The 16,474-nt window shown below is 44.0% G+C and overlaps 1 protein-coding gene across 1 annotated transcript; it reads left to right on the top strand.

Annotated features, from left to right (window-relative positions):
* Positions 1–283: 283 nt before the first annotated feature.
* On the top strand, positions 284–14,289 carry LOC307242050 (kinesin-like protein KIF11; the record flags this gene model as incomplete). Its single annotated transcript, XM_080016386.1, is given in 20 exon segments — positions 284–348; positions 1,160–1,289; positions 2,720–2,817; positions 3,001–3,079; positions 3,366–3,551; positions 5,500–5,624; positions 5,815–5,905; positions 6,230–6,375; positions 6,617–6,713; positions 7,252–7,347; positions 7,467–7,555; positions 7,887–7,974; positions 8,112–8,201; positions 10,056–10,163; positions 10,249–10,320; positions 11,511–11,646; positions 12,047–12,219; positions 12,892–13,017; positions 13,329–13,484; positions 14,146–14,289. Coding segments are annotated over 20 exon segments (2,295 nt in total).
* Between the last annotated feature and the right edge of the window lie 2,185 nt (positions 14,290–16,474).

The following is a 16,474-nucleotide window of genomic DNA, read 5'->3' as shown; positions in this document are numbered from 1 at the left end:
TCGTCATATTGATAGTAATGGGAAAATGTTAATTTTTGCACATCCTTTTGCAGCGTGAAAAGGAGCAGTGGTTTTTAAGTCAAGGTAGTGTGTCCAGTAGCAAATCTGGAGCATAGTGAATCATGGTTTGCATGCAAAGTGCTTCAATATTCAGCAGCTCTGTGAGACTATGCACCGCGCCTGTCCTGGATGTTCTGTTACACTCCGTGCCTAATTTAAAAATAATAAAGTTATGATTTTGTGTTTACAGAGGCTGTTTGCAGAACATTAGCTTCCTACAATCATGTCTTCAGTCAGTAATAAACAAGATGAGAAGGGGAGAAACATCCAGGTGGTTGTCAGATGCAGGTAAGCGGAGAACATGTTCAAATGAATTACTCTATCGGTATTTAATATACATACAGTTCTTCTTCCTTCTCTATCTTCAAATGCATTTATGAGAAATTTAAATTATAATTACTTGCCTGGTCTTACTGACAGAACATCAGAAACATGAAAATCCATATTTATTATCTTCATTTAAACATTAATTATAAATAATTAGACATTGTTCGAATTTGATCAATATCGATGTTCATTTGGAGCACAAATTTGTGAAAAACAGTCGTCATTTTATTAAACATTGAAAAGACTGACTTAACCACCTATCAAGACAAAATCTTTGTTATTGTATTTGGGCTGCAAGCCGTTGTGGTAGATTTTCTCAAGGGCCTCCTACAGAACTTACAGGTTAGCTGGCTGAGATGGATCAGTGTGGAGAGAAATAATTCAGAGTACGACTTCTTCAAGCTTGAAGTACATTTAATAACAACTGGGTACCTTACAGGAAAGGAGCAAAAGGAATTCAAATCTGGTCTTGTTTTGTGGAGATAAATGAGCCTGTTGCTGGAGCCCATAATTCCGTATGAGAGCAAAATGAAATGGACAACACATGTATTGATCATATAAGCCATATAACTTTTGGTTATATAAGCGAGAGTAAATAAAAGTAATTTGAAGATATCTTCTTTACTTTCAATTTGATTTGTTGTCAATTTGTTCACCACCAGCACAAATGCATAGTTATAGTTTGGTGGCTTTGACAGAAAATATCATCCGATCCAACGATTCCCCTCAAACCGTTCTGGCTCTTAATTGTACCCCCCCCCCCCCCCGGCAGACCATTCAACACAGTGGAGCGTAAGAGCTCTCATGGTGTAGTAGACTGCGATCCCAACAGAAAGGAGGTGGTGGTGAGGACTGGAGCGGTGAAGGATAAGGCAACACGGAAGACCTACACCTTTGATATGGTAAGAATTTGACATTTCTTTTCACCACAGAGGATGAATGATCAGCTAATGATGTATTCAGCTGGACTGGTCGAGTACATTAATAATGTCTGTTTTTACAATTTGAAAATACAATGTAAAGGAATACTGCTTCATCACAGGTTCATCACTGTGAACTACACTGATCAGCCACAACATTAAAACCACTGACAGGTGAAGTGAATAACTCGTAATCATCTTGTTCCGATGGCACCTGTCAAGGGTTGGGATAAATTAGGCAGCAAATGAACAGTTAGTTTTTAAAGTTGACGTGTTGAAAGTAGGAAAAATGGGCAAGTGCAAGAATCTGAACAACTTTGACAAGGGCCAGATTGTGATGGCTAGACGACTGGGTCAGAGCATCTCCAAACCGGCAGGTCTTGTGGGGTGTTCTCTGTATGCAGTAGTTACTGACTGGTCTGCAGAGTAGCTGCAGACCAGTCAGAGTGCCCATGCTGACCCCTGTCCACCGCCGAAAGTGCCCACAATGGGCCCGTGAGCGTCAGAACTGGACCATGGAGCAATGGAAGAAGTTGGCATGGTCTTATGAATCACATTGTCTTTTACATCATGTGGATGGCCAGGTGCGTGTTTGTTGTTAACCTGAGGCACAAGGATGCACCATGGGAAGAAAGCAATCCGGTGGCGGTAATGTGATGCTCCGAGCAATGTTCTGCTGGGAAACCTTAGGTCCTGGTACTGATGTGGATGTTATTTTCACACGTAACACCTACCTAAACGGTGTTGCAGACCAAGTACACCCCTTCATGGCAACAGTATTCCATGATGACAGTGGCCTCTTTCAGCAGGATATGGCGCCCTGCCACACTGCAAAAAATGTTCAGCAATGGATTTAGGAAGATGACAAAGAGTTCAAGGTGTTGACTTGGACTCCAAATTCCCCAGATCACAATACAACCAAGCCTCTGTGGGATGTGCTGGAACAACAAGCTCCATCCATGAGTGCCCCACCTCGCAACATACGGGACTAGAAGGATCTGTTGATAATGTCTTGATGCCAGATACCACAGGACACCTTCAGAGGTCTTGTGGAATCTGTGGCTTGATGGGTCAGAGCAGTTTTGGTGGCACAAGGGGGACCTACACAATATCAGGCAGGTGGTTTTAATGTTATGGCTGATCGGTGTAGTTGGCATGTACTGTATATGGAAAAGGACACATATAAATATAATACCATGTTACCATGGTATCTTGATCTAAAACTCCTTAAAATACTAATGTGGTACCACTGAAACATAAGAATTTTATTCCCTTATACATGTATAACAGATGTAACATTAAAGGAATCGTGGAAAAACGACAGTATATACCATCATATTTAATTCTGGCCCAATACCATAAGGTAGCATCAGATTTGGTTGACTTTAGCCACGCTGTCTCTCTGTCTGAAGGTATTTGGTCCAACAGCAAAACAGATTGACGTGTACAAGAGCGTCGTCTGCCCCATCCTGGATGAAGTCATTATGGGATACAACTGTACCGTCTTTGCGTGAGTCATTGAGTGTTGAAGTGCCTGTGTTTCCTCTTAACAGATTTCAACTGCATGTGAAAGCTTTCTAATTCATCAAATGGTAGGGTAGCTAACTAGTTGGTGCTTTACCAAAATCTCATTCATGTTTTTTTTTCTTTTCCAAAATTGGCCGAATAACATAAAGAGTGCTGTATTTTTCAGCTACGGACAGTCGGGAACGGGAAAGACGTTCACCATGGAGGGAGAGAGGAGTCCAGATGGACAGTTCACATGGGAAGAGGTACATTTAGCTCAAGTTTCCTTCTGAAGATGTTCATTTAGATCCAGTTCACACTGGAAGAGCTACATTAACATTTTATATGCATTTGAATCAGTATTTTGGGTGACGTACAGTTTTGCAACAGTTTGGTCACATGATGTATATTTCATTGGCCTAAACGAGACATGCACTTCATGTAGCCCTGCTTGAGGCTCATCAGATAATGTCAAGTTTGCCGACACATGAATATGAGAAAAAGGAGAAATATTACTCTCCAATTATAATCTCTTTTGTTGGTGTTATTCAGGACCCTCTGGCGGGCATCATCCCCAGAACTCTGCACCAGATTTTTGAGAAGCTGTCCAAGAACGGCACAGAGTTTTCCATCAAGGTGTCATTGATGGAGATCTACAACGAGGAGCTGTTTGATCTGCTCAGCCCCAGCAAGGACATGACAGAGCGGCTCCAGCTCTTTGACGACCCGCGAAATAAGGTTTGTTTGTTTGTTCACATAGGGATTCACTGATACGGTCACAGATCGGTCTCTACCAATTCCCATCCCTGCTGTATCTGCTTGTTAGCTGTAGCGGGATATGGACATATAATTCATATTTTTTATACACCAGTTTTTTGCTAAAACCTGGAAAAAGTCAATTTAGTTTATGGCCGCACTGGCACCGATAAAGGTCCTCAGCTCTCAGGGAAGCGGTTCTTCTACATTCAGGAATTCCCACACAATATATCAGATAAATACACTACTACTTGTTGATCAAACAATAAATGTTTACTTTTAATGACAGAGTTCTATAATGTGGAAAGGGGTTGAGGTAGAAAAACAGAATTGAGAAAGGTTAAAACCCAAACACACATCTGGGAAATTAAATGGTGGTTGCTATGAAAACAGGGAGACGTTTACTGAGAGGGATTGTATGTAAATGCACTCTTAGGTGCAACTACCTTTTCTAAACTGAATTATAAAATAATTGAGATTATCACCATGCCAAACCAACATCACGTATGCTTTTTTGGAGGTCCGGGGCTCACATATCTTTGTTGTCGTCAATTTCTGGATCACCGGATCTGCAAGCGGGCGTCAGGGATCTTTCCGTATTGTCTGGTGCGAGAACGGCAAAGTGCAGCTCCATGCTCTGAAGGAGTTATTTCGGGCTTGGCGGGCAGTTGTTTGGATAGCGTGTTGGCAGCTTCAGTGGCTCTGGTGCGTTCATTCAACACATCAAAACTGACTCTGTCCAAAACGGTTATTCGGGCCAGAAGGAGGGATATATAAATGGTGGTTCCCCAACCAGGTTTAAGGCAAGGTAAAAGGAAGAAAAGCTTTACAGGTACGATGCGTACATGAGGGTCTCTGCGACATGGCTGCACATGGTTCGGAAAATGTGGTTTCAAAAGAGACCAGCCACAGCACCAGGTAAAGTGAAAGTAAGTCCTTCAGATAAACTTCATGGTCGCGAGAGAGAGATCGTTGGGAGCAAAGGATCTGAAGAGCGGTCATGTTCCGGGCTTTTTATTTCCTTCGAGGGGGCGGAACCAGAATTGACTTCCTTCGACGGCCAAAAGTGGAGAGGTTCGTTAGGGGTTTCCCGTTGGTTAGGGAATTCTCGGGAGGCTTTATGTTAGTTCATTCCTCTTCGTTGTAAGACGTTCAAAACCCTCTATTATGATCTGAATCTTGCAACCAATCTCGTTCAATCCCCAATCTGTGTATTAGGTTTGTTCGTCAAATACATCTTGAAATAAGAAGACAAAATCATGCGTAAATTAATCTTTGGGATGCAAGAAGCAGAAGAAGTCAATAAGTCTTTCAACTGCACAGATAAAATTGCACACAGAATGAATCTTTAAAATGCAATAGGATGAACCCATTAGCCAAACAAGAAATCTTGGAATAAGGAATAAATACTAGTTGTACACAATAAGAATCTGTGCTTGGCGTAACACCCACGGTAGCCGCTATGGGGCGTCGATGCTCAGCAAAAGGAAAGGAGAGTTTAATTTATATCTTGCCTTACTTTGTCAGTATGCATCTCCCAAAGTCGGGAGAGGTATCATTCGTTGCACAACTAGCAAGTAAAAATGTTGTGGTTACACATTGATTAAGATACGTTTTTCAATCCGATCTCCTTTTTAGTCAGAGTTCAGGTCACGCAAAATCTTCTGTGCCACATGGCCAGCAGTTGACCCAGCCATTTTGGTTGGGGTCCCTTGCTGTTCACAGGAGGGTAAGGGTTCCGGAGACAAAGGCCAGAGATGGCTGTGTCTGCTCTCTTGGCCAGTTCCAACTTTTAAATTGGTTTGATCTTCCAAGATTATTGTCTTACTGTGGGTGTCGGAAAGAAGGACGCATATTCTCTCAAAGTCAAGACAGCTTCTAGTCACATAGCATTGTGTGTTGACTCATATCTCTGTGTTGCCTGTGCCAGCGCGGTGTGGTAGTGAAAGGCCTCGAGGAGGTCACGGTGCACAACAAGGACGAAGTCTATCAGATCCTGGAGAGGGGGTCGGCCAAGCGAAAGACCGCCTCCACGCTCATGAACGCCTACTCCAGGTCAGTTTATAGATGCTCACAGGGCTGGGAGTTGTGAAAGTGTCCGTTTTGCCAGCTCCATTTTTGGGAGAACCAACACTGAGGGAAAGAGTTAAGACCATGACTAGCCTATTGGGGTCTGTTTAATAAAAAAAAATGCAAAGTTTTTGTATTTAATTTATTTTCTCTCAAATATTCTCTCTTTTGTTAGTCGTTCCCATTCTGTCTTCGGTGTCACCATTCACATGAAGGAGATCACGCTGGAAGGAGAGGAGCTGGTGAAGATCGGCAAACTCAACCTGGTAATAAAACATCTTTTGGTGGTCAAGATTACAGTTGGTATTTGTTCATAATATGTCAACAATTTCAAAATGATGAATAACAATAAATCTTTGGAAGAAAAATAATAAATTTATTACGATTAAACAAGGCACAACAGTTTGCATGAAATATAGATGAATAGTAGACTTGAAGAGAGATTCTCTCTAATCTCTTAATAATTCTCCATTTACCACTAACTTTACCCCAAACAGCCACTTATACAGTATTTTTTCATAGTATTTTCTTTATTTCGCGATACATAAAACAATCAGTGCTTGTGAAAATGAACGCGACCTGCGTTCCAGGTGGATCTCGCAGGCGGTGAGAACATTGGGCGTTCTGGAGCTGTAGACAAACGTGCTCGTGAGGCTGGAAACATCAACCAGTCACTGCTGACACTGGGTCGAGTCATCACTGCTCTGGTGGAGAAAAGACCCCACATCCCCTACAGGTAGACAGTGATGAGATGAGAGTGATGAGTAATGAGACATTTATAAAAATAATAAATTAATTGGCGATATCTTGCATTCAAAATTGGAAGTCCTCTCTGTAGATGGCGGCATTACTCAAAGAGATTCAAATATTACTGATCCAACCTTGTAAGGTTGTAATTTCTGTCATGACCATTTTAAAATGTGTGGTCAATGTGTAAGTGGAGCTGATTCCATCGCTGTTTGGATGTGAACCCGCAGGGAGTCAAAGCTGACCCGAATCCTCCAGGACTCGCTCGGGGGAAGAACCAAGACCTCCATCATCGCCACCGTGTCTCCGTCTTCCAGCAATCTCGAGGTGTGTGTTTTGTTTGTTGAGGATCCAACGCTAAAATAGGTGGTGTGGTTTGGGGATGGGATGGTTTGAGCAGCCACACCTGACCTGGATCTAGGTGATTGGGTCAGGGTGGATGCATAACAGTTGCTTGTTGGTTGGTCTAATGAGCAACAGGTTAAAGCCCCCATTCCCACACACACTCAGGGTAGGAGCCCTGTCATGACATTTTCCATCTGCGCCTGGCTTATTCCACCTAGCCTCCTCTCTACAATAAACTTATGTCTACAACCTATCGTCGCCTGTGTCTCTGTGCCAGAGGGCCCTGGAAAGGCCATTTGGTTGGCGTGTGGTAGGCCGAACTACCACAGTATACTTATTTTTTATTAATATTGGAGAATATTCCGGAAATCCTGTGAATGACGCTTATTTTATGAAGAAAAAAAATTGCCTTTGTACCTGATTAATCAACTGAGTGAACAGATCTTTAAATTGACAAAATATAATCAGATTTCTTGAAGAAAAAATAACTTTATCAATTTCTGGTCTGTTGTGTGTGTAGGAGACCCTGAGCACCTTGGACTACGCCAGCAGAGCCAAGAACATCATGAACAAACCAGAAGTGAACCAGAAACTCACCAAGAGGACCCTGATCAAGGTGAAGCCACGTCCAGGCACTGACCACGATAAAACTAATAACTAGCATGCGCATTGCCAGACATCTTCATGATAAAAACTGCCGACCCCACCCCCACCTTTTCTGTGTGTGTTTTTCAGGAATACACTGAGGAGATCGAACGTCTGAAACGGGACCTGGCTGCCACTCGGGACAAAAACGGCGTCTACCTCTCTGCGGAAAACTACGGGTAGGTCGCCACTCGGGAAGCTTTTATTCTGAAATCCACACTATTAGGATCGCCTTACAAAGAAAACGATGAAGCCCACACTCACACAGGAATTACCCAAAATTCTAAATAGGGTGTTTTGTGCAATCGTAGTAACTGTTTTAATAGTACTAGTAAAAGTCTTTAGTTGACAAACTAAACTAAACTAGTTGACGGACTCAGATTTATCCTTTCGAGTGAATAAATGTAACGTGTGCTGTCTCGTAAATGATTCTGTTGCGTGGTTGTATGTCTTATTTTAGCACATGATATTTGACTTCCTGTAGTGTGTGTTTGTGTGTCCGTCCAACAGGCACATGGTGACTCAGATCACCTTTCAGGAAGTGCAGATAGCAGAGTATACCGAGCGCATTGCAGCCATGGAGGATGAGCTCAGGAAGGTAGAGAAAAGTGACATGGTGTTCATTAATTATTTAAATCTGTAATTGTGGATATATACATATTTGTAAGGCTTTAATAAGGAATCTGAATATTACGTATGTGTGGTTTGCATTACAGTCTGGTTCTCTCTGTTCAGGTCACTGAACTGTTTGTGGACAGTAAAAGCCAACTGGAGCAGTACACTGTGGACCTGGATGAAAAACAGCAGAGGTTAATTTATAGATTATAGTGTGTGTGTGTGTGTGTGTGTGTGTGTGATTATTCATAGCTAAAGTTTAATTGGGCACCACCAGTTTTGTAATAAACATTGGAAAATAAATTTTGTTTACATTTTACATTTACATTTAGTCATTTAGCAGACGCTTTTATCCAAAGCGACTTACAATTGTTCAAACACCGACGGACGCAGCCATCAGGAGCAATTAGGGGTTAAGTGTCTTGCTCAAGGACACTACAGCATGCTAGCAGGAGGAGCCTGGGATCGAACCAGCAACCTTTAGATCACTAGACCACCAGCTCTACCGCCTCTACCGCCTGTTTATGGCCGCACAGGCGGCGTTAGAGGTCCATATTCTTCAGCGTCAGGTGTTCTCCAGTCAGATTCTCACACGGAATAGCAGAAAAATACCCAACTACTTCTTAATCAAACAAAGAATGTTTATGAATAATAAAAGACTTCACTAATCTGGTAAAAGGTTTAGGTAGAAAAAGGGGGATCAAGCAAGTTAATGACAAACACACACAATGGAAGTAAGGGGGTATTCTCATGAAAAGGCAGTACAACTATAAATTGAATTGGAGGGATTTCATTGGAATGTGTAAAAGAACGCTGCCAACTCACTCTAAACTGAATAATACAATTTATAAATCACAGTGCCCAAACCAACATCAAATCGCCATGAGCTTACCAGAATCCCGGGCCTACTGGTTTGTGGTGAGTGGTCACCGATGGTTCGGTTCCCGATGGCTGGAGCCTGGAAAAAAGGGGATTAAAGCAAGTTAACAACAAACACACACAAGGGAATTAAGGGGGTATTCTTGTGAAAAGGCAGTGCAACTATAGATTGAATGGAAGGGATTTCATTGGAATGTGTAAAAGAATGCAGCTAACACTCTAAGCTGGATAATAAAATAACGAAATCGCCATGCCCAAACCAACATCAACATCATGAGCTTACCGAAGTCCCGGGCTTACTGGTTCGTTGTGAGCGGTCATCGATGGTTCGGTTCCCGATGGCTGTAGCCTCATCTTGGGTACCTGATAATATTGCGGATTCCCACGTATTATTCGTTTCAGAATGGGAGAGGCGGCTATGGTTGTTCAGCTAGGATCCTCCAGGGCTCGGCGTGATTGTAGTTTGGGGTTTGAAGTCAACAGATTCAAAGCCGGTTGAGGTAGAAGACGGGAGGTTTAAACGTATAAAGGTGTCTCTGAGGATCTCTACGACTCGGCATAGTCTGGGTGCGGGAAACGTGGCTTGGAAAAAGGACCAAGAGAAAAAAGGCTGCGTGGCACGCGCCAAGGAAAGTCAAGTTCCTAGGTAAATAAAGATGGTCAAGAGAGAGCTGGAGTCTCGGGAGGGAAAGCTGGGAGACAATGGCGTCTTGCTTGTTTTATTTGCTTCGAGGGGGCGGAACAAGGCAGTGATCTCCTTCAATGGCCCTTAGTCGAGCGGTTGTCAGGAGGTTTCCCATTGGTCTGTGGAAAGAAGGTGTCCCTTTTTGATGTGGGTCATTTTTATGAAAAGATATTTTATAATAATTTTTTGGTGTAAAAACTTTTGTTTTCTAGTTAGAATCAGTATCAGCAGTGAAAAGGTTTTCCATCTGAGTCCTAAACTTCCAAGTGTCGGCCATTATGAAGAACAAAATTCAGATCCGTGAGCATTTTGTCACAAGTATACTGTAGATTGGGTTTGGTAGTTAGGGATGTCATCCATTAGAGACCTCTAACATCCTCCTACATCCCAAACTCTTCTTTTAATATTTGACATCCAACACCCATCTTTTTAGCCCAGCATGTGGTCCAGCCCTTAAAACAGAACAATAATCCCATTTTTCGGTCTCTGTCCTCCTCAGGCTGACCAGCCGAGACCTGGTGGAGAGGAAGGAGAAACTGACCCAGGAGCAGTTTGTCAACGGCGAATTGAGCTCGGCCCAGGAGAATCTCAACATCACGGCAGATCAGGTGGGAGCCCAACAGAGCCTCCAAAAAGCTCGCCTCAGTGACAGATGTCTTTCTAAATCCCGGCCTTTATTCTTTCTCTCCGTAGCTGCTCAGCACAGCAGATTCCAGCACCAAGGATGTATCGGGCCTCCTTGACGAGCTAGACCGGAAGAAAAAGGTCAGAATTGACTTTGATATCATACAGTTCAAACTCCTGCATGCTTTCCACATTTTGTTATGTTACAGCTAGGGGTGTATGGTATGACGATATTAGATTGTAAGCGATTGAAATGTCTCGACGATGTGCTTTACAGAGAGATCGCGAGTATTATGCGACTCAACACAAAATTCAAAACGTCCAGTTTTTTTCTATGAGTGATTCATGGTCTACCCGCACTTCAGAACTTTATTTGAGTCTGACCATTCATTTCATTCACGGCTGGAAGCTCTGCAGTGCGTGTCTTCGAACAACATGCTTCCCGCAAGGCCACACAGATCTTATAGCACAAGGCCCGAGGGAAGCGCTTGAATGTTGGGGACTGAAAGAGGAGAACATGACCTGCATGACCACAGACTGTCGGGCTAACATGTTAAGGGCCTTGGGGCTCAGCAACTGGAGTCGTCTACAATGCTTTGGGCACAAACTTCACCGAGCCATTGGTCAGTGAAAGTAAAATAAAATATTGCCACTGGCATTCAGATGAGGAGTTGGTTCATAGTAACAATACTGTTATATTAATAAAATAACTACAAATGACAGTAGGAACACAGAATAGCGTAAATTGATGAGATTAGTCAACAATATAATTTACATTTTATTATATTCAAATGTTTTGTATATGAAAAAAAATATGGTATTGTAGAATAATCACTGTGTTCAATAAAATAGTACAATTTAAAAATATAAACAGTTATAGAATTAAAATTCGAGAAGCAGGCTAACAGGCTAGCAGACAGCCACGTTCTAACTTTTAGGCTCAACAGGCGATCTCTCCCCCACGCGCGGACCGGGAAAATGATAACTCGTGTTGGTAGTTATTCTGCGTGTCACCAGGACTCAGAAAACTATAATCAGTCACAGAGAGTCGTCACCGCGTCATTACGTCAGCCGATGCTGCGTTCAAGGGAAACTCAGAAAATATTAAGTTGTTTTAGTCGTAATGCTGATGTAAATACGAGCGACAGCATGGACTGATAGTACGTTCCATGGGAACTCGGAAAATTTCTAATTGGTGTCGAGACGAAGGGATGTTGGGTTTTAAGGGAACCCTGAAAACTAATTTTTATCTAACATGACTAATCTGGACCCTGTGTTGCCTGCAGCTATATTTTGTTTTATAATTTTTTTTTTTTTTTGTGAAAGTTCAGGTTGAACAGCACAACATTCAGATCCAGCAGAGCTTCGCTCAGCGTATGGACGGAGCGTTTGGCTCCATGCAGAGCTGCATCCAGCAGCAGAGCAGCCAGCTCCTCCACATGCTCAGCAGCTACTCCCAGACCGTGGGTAAGAGGAAGAAACCTTAAAGATAGTGTCATCTTAATTCAAGCTAAACAGTATGTTTGCAAAATGCAATTGCTCCATGTTTATTAACTTAAAATACTCATTCAAATTCCCCAAATAACATCGTCAATCAATATTGTCTGCAATCGGAGTGCTCACTGCAACCCGAATTCTGTATTTGACTTAAATTGTTGAGTCTTCTCAATTGTCTTTCTAAATTTGCCTCCAGCCTCTGCCAAGATTCAATTTACAGCAGCGATTTATGGTGCAAAATCAGGCGCCTGTTGGCATTAAAAAGGTCTTAAATTTTAGTGGGGTTATTTTTAACTTCCTCTTGTCCGCATACACCCTAGTAACTAAATTAAATGCCCTTCCCTTGATGTTTTTGTCTCTCTGTCTGCAGACAAAGTCCTCCTCATGAACGAGGCAGCGCTGAGCAGAGCTCAGGCGTCCATGGAGTCCTTTGTGGGTGAAATTCGAAATCTGATGTCCGAGGGTGTCACTCACTGTCAGGCCATAAGTCAAAAGCAGGAGGCGCTGTGCCTGCAGAACAGGGACAGCCAGCTGCAGCTTCTGGTAAGGACGAGTCTGGTGGAGATCGTGTAGGAAAAACGAAATTATGACCGTTAATTGGGATATAATTTTGACTGTAATTAGGTTTTAGTCTGTACACCTTGTAAACAAATTCAGTGGTGAAGTATTTATTTTATATATTAGGATATACATAGGTAGAGGTTGGGGTTAGGGGAGTAAGAGAGTGACTGAGAAAGTGTCCCTGTGACGAATGATGCTTTTTTTGTTTCCTTCAATAAGGAAACGGAGTATAATAAAATACATGGTGTCTTTATTTGTTTGATTTGTAGGAACGGGCCACGGGGATGCCAGCAGAGCAGAGATGGTGGGTGCAAAATGTGCCACGAATGCTCCCTCTCCGTGTGTAATGGAGAGGGAACAATCGGAGCGCTATTTGCACCCCTGTCTCCCTCTCCATTCATAAGACAGGGGTGCAAATTTGGTAGTGAATGTTGAAAATCGCGACATTCGTTTTTTACAGATGTTTTACAATGTTAAACACCCAGCTCGAAACCGGGTCAATCCCGGACAAAGCGTGATGTCTGGTCACCGCAAACTAGTACCATAGTTTACGGGAAGAGCTTTGAACTATCTGGGATTTTTATGTGAAAATGGAGGGATTTAATCTGCTTCAAGGCTGTTTGTGATCGGTTATGTGTTTTCTGTGTGTTTCAGGGGGAACACAAACAAGAGATGGAGAACGTCCTGGTCGCTCAGACGCTCACAGGACTGTCTGCCATGAAGGAGCTCAGCAACTCTCTGAAGACCACCATGGAGACGCAGAGAGCTCTGGCCCCAGAGGTCTCTCACTTTTTAAGATTTTATTTATATATGCATGTGTGTATTTTTTTGATACTTGTTTCAGTGTCGGGTTGTTGTTCCTTTCGGTCAGAATCTTAAGGTGTCGTTTCGAGCATATTGCCGTATATTATCCACATAATCTCCTCCTCATCCGGGTGTCAATGTCGTTGTCAATGCGAGAAAAGACAATCTGTGTGAACACATTTCTCTTTGAAATAGGATCGATACCCAGTGGTCCCAGTCTAAACAAATTGTGAACTGTATTTGAATTGCTTTGCTTTTGAATTTCAGCTGTGTCCCTCGCCCCCCAGGTGGAGGCCATGAGAGAGATCGGCGTGTTTTTCAGTGGGTTGACCGGAGACGTGGCGGCGCTGAGGGAGGCCAGCGCGCGGCGCATCAGTGCCCTGGAGGCCGAACACGAGCGACACAAGCAGGAGATCCGACAGGCGGAGGAGAAGCAGCGTGCGGTAAGGCTGCCCTCTCGAAGGAATTGCAAATCACAAAATAATGTATTCATGTAATATCTGTGAAAAAATATTCAGAGATTATATGTAAAATGTCATTAAGAATGGTGTCTTTTGTGCAATTTGGCAATTACAGGCAGATAGTGGGTGTACACCTTCGTCAGCCTTTGCCGTGAGCAAGTCTTGGAACTCCTATTCTAGATAATTAAGACGGTGCAGGATGTGTTTACGCTACAGCTCGGTGAATTTATCACAACAATTATGCTACATTTTAAATAAGGATTAGATGTCGCAATAGCTGCAGAAATACACATGTCAAAGAATCTGAGCTTCATCACATTGGTATTTAATATGTCAGGTGAAAGTTATAACTTATAAGTATATAAGCTATATAGATTATATAAGTTATAACTCTGATCTTATAGTTTGTTAAATAAAACTCCATCTCATGTCCTGGCTTGACATATAGTGATAAAATTTAGGTCATATATTCTCATCATTAATTTAGACTCTTGTATCACACTAGTCCACCAACATCAATACAAACTCAAATGAAGATTCATTGGTTATTTTGCTTGATTCCCATGGAGGTGGAGTCAATGCCAATCAAATCAATGTAAATATTTGATTTCATGTCTAATGAGCTGTGCTTGTTGAGTTCCAGGGCATCCAGCAGGCCATGCGCTACCTGCAGGACCAGCTCCAGTTGCTGGACTCGGAGACCCAGAAGAACTACAAGAACCTGCACAAGTCCTCCACCACTCTGGACAAACCTCTGAAGAGGTTACAGCAAGACATTACACAGTGAGTAGAGACACATTGACAAAATCTAACTAGTTAAAATATATACATCTACTGATGCACTTAGACACATTGTCAGTGTCATACACCCTCACCAAAGCAACCCAGTCGAGCCCAGGATTGATCAAGTCCCGACTTTTGTCTAAGTAACATGTACCCACGGATCGCCCTCTTAATCCACAGCCATCTAAAGGCCTTCTCAGCTGCCTCTGTGGTATTTTTGATGGCTTTAATCTGGCGTGCACCTGTGATGCCCAGCAGGCTGTATGCTTTGTGGAGAGACCGAGCTGCGAAGCCTCTACAGCCCACCTCTATTGGTACACACCGTACACGCCACTCCCGCCTGCGGCACTCCTCCACTAAGTCAGCAGTCAGCGTACTTGGCAGGCTTCCTCTCTTTGGCCTCTTCCATCTTCTTCTCCTACAGAACGGTCAGCTCCAGCAGGACCACCTGTTTTGGTAAATCTGAGAACAGCACTATGTCTGGTCTCAGGGTGGTTTCTGCGATGTGCTCTGGGAATCGGAGCTGCTTCCCCAGGTCAGCCTTAATCTGCCAGTCCGGTGCGGTTCCAAAGAGGCTCACCGCCCCCTTTGGCTGGGGCTTGGGCTTCTCCCCTGCTCGGACGAAGGCAATCGCCTGCCTTGCTGGTCGGAGAGGCTTGCTCTGGGTGATGCTATGAAGATGGCTTCTGCCATCGCCTCAGCACCTGGTCATGGCACCAGAGGCAGCGTCCTTCTCCCAGGGATTTGGGCTACAGCTGACGATGTGCTCTAGCGTTTCTCTCCTGAGACACAAAGGACATGATGGCGTGTCAACCTTGCACCAACAGAAGAGGTTGGATGGGCTGGATAGGATGTCATAGATGGACGCCATCAAGAACTTGATCCAATAAGGCTCAGCTTGCCAAAGCTCTGACCAAGAGATCTTGCAGTCCATGGCTTGTTCCCATTTCATCCACGCGCCTTGCTGTCGCATCCCCACCATCTGGCTAGCACGCAGTTCCTCCTCACCAGCTCTCACCTCCTCTTGGACCAGTCAGCATCTGTCTTTGCCCAGAGCTTTGTCGTAACGCATGGTTGGAACGCTACCAAGCCCTGCTCGTCCAGATGCCACTGGGCCGACCAGCATGCTGTGGCGCAAGCATGACTCAGCCTGCTCGACTGCCTCCCAAGCCCCCCACTTCCTCTCAGTCCTGACTACGATGACAGCCTGAGAGACTTTCGGGTCGCTGGATTCCCTGTTCTGCAGCACTTCACTTGCACGGGTAACCATGAACTCCTCATTCAGGCTGCTAATGGGGAGCTTCAGTTTGTTCTTCTGCCCGTACAGATCGATGCTACTTAGGCTTTTTGGCAGGGCCAGCCATCTGCGGAGGTAATGGCTGATCCTGCTCTCAGAGCCCTCTACAGTCGATATCAGGAGCTTGTGTAGCAGGGGACACAGAATCCGGGGGGGGGGGGGGGGGTTACTGTGCTGATAAATCCAGGCCTGACCAGGCAGTCCCGATTTGTCCACTGTTGTCAGCCAAGCCTCCAGCTCCTGATTAGTGTCCTTGATGGATGCAGATCCTTTAGGGTTCAATCAAATGTCTTGCCAAGGCTTTTGATGGGTTTCTCAGTGACAGATGGAATCTGGGTGCAAAAACTGTTGTTCACATAGGGGGTCTTGGTATCCAGCTTCTCCACTGTCCCAAACCTCTGGCTGAAAGGCTGATGATGACGATTGCCATGGCTTGGAGCTTCCTGTCTGCATCAGGCTTGGCTGCTGCTTCTAGGATGTTGTTCACATCATCATCGAACCGGATCCACCGGCCTTACAGGCCCGAGGCCACTTGACTCGACGGTGTTTGGGCAAATTTTCAAAAGAACAATTCTCGTTGATGCTTTCATTCTGCTTTTATTTCTTCTAAGAACTTTTCAGAAGATATACTAGCCTTCCTGCTCTGTGTCCCCAGATTCTGCTCCAGGGCAGAGAAGCAGACCATGTTCCAGGTGGAGCTGCTCTCCTCTTGCTCCAGCTCCCTGGCGGCTTCTCTTCAGCAGAACACAGAGGAGAGCCTCCAGACGCTGGGGAAGCTCACAGGCGACTGCTCCTACCTCCACAACACTCTCACAGGTCTGTCTGCTGCACCAAACTGCATGCTGCAGCTCCAATTTCATTTTAGGTTTCCATTTCAATGATTTAGTGGATT

This window comes from Zeus faber (genome assembly GCF_960531495.2).
Source record: "Zeus faber genome assembly, chromosome: 16".
Lineage (NCBI taxonomy): Eukaryota > Metazoa > Chordata > Actinopteri > Zeiformes > Zeidae > Zeus > Zeus faber.
This window is presented reverse-complemented; position numbering and strand designations above follow the sequence as displayed.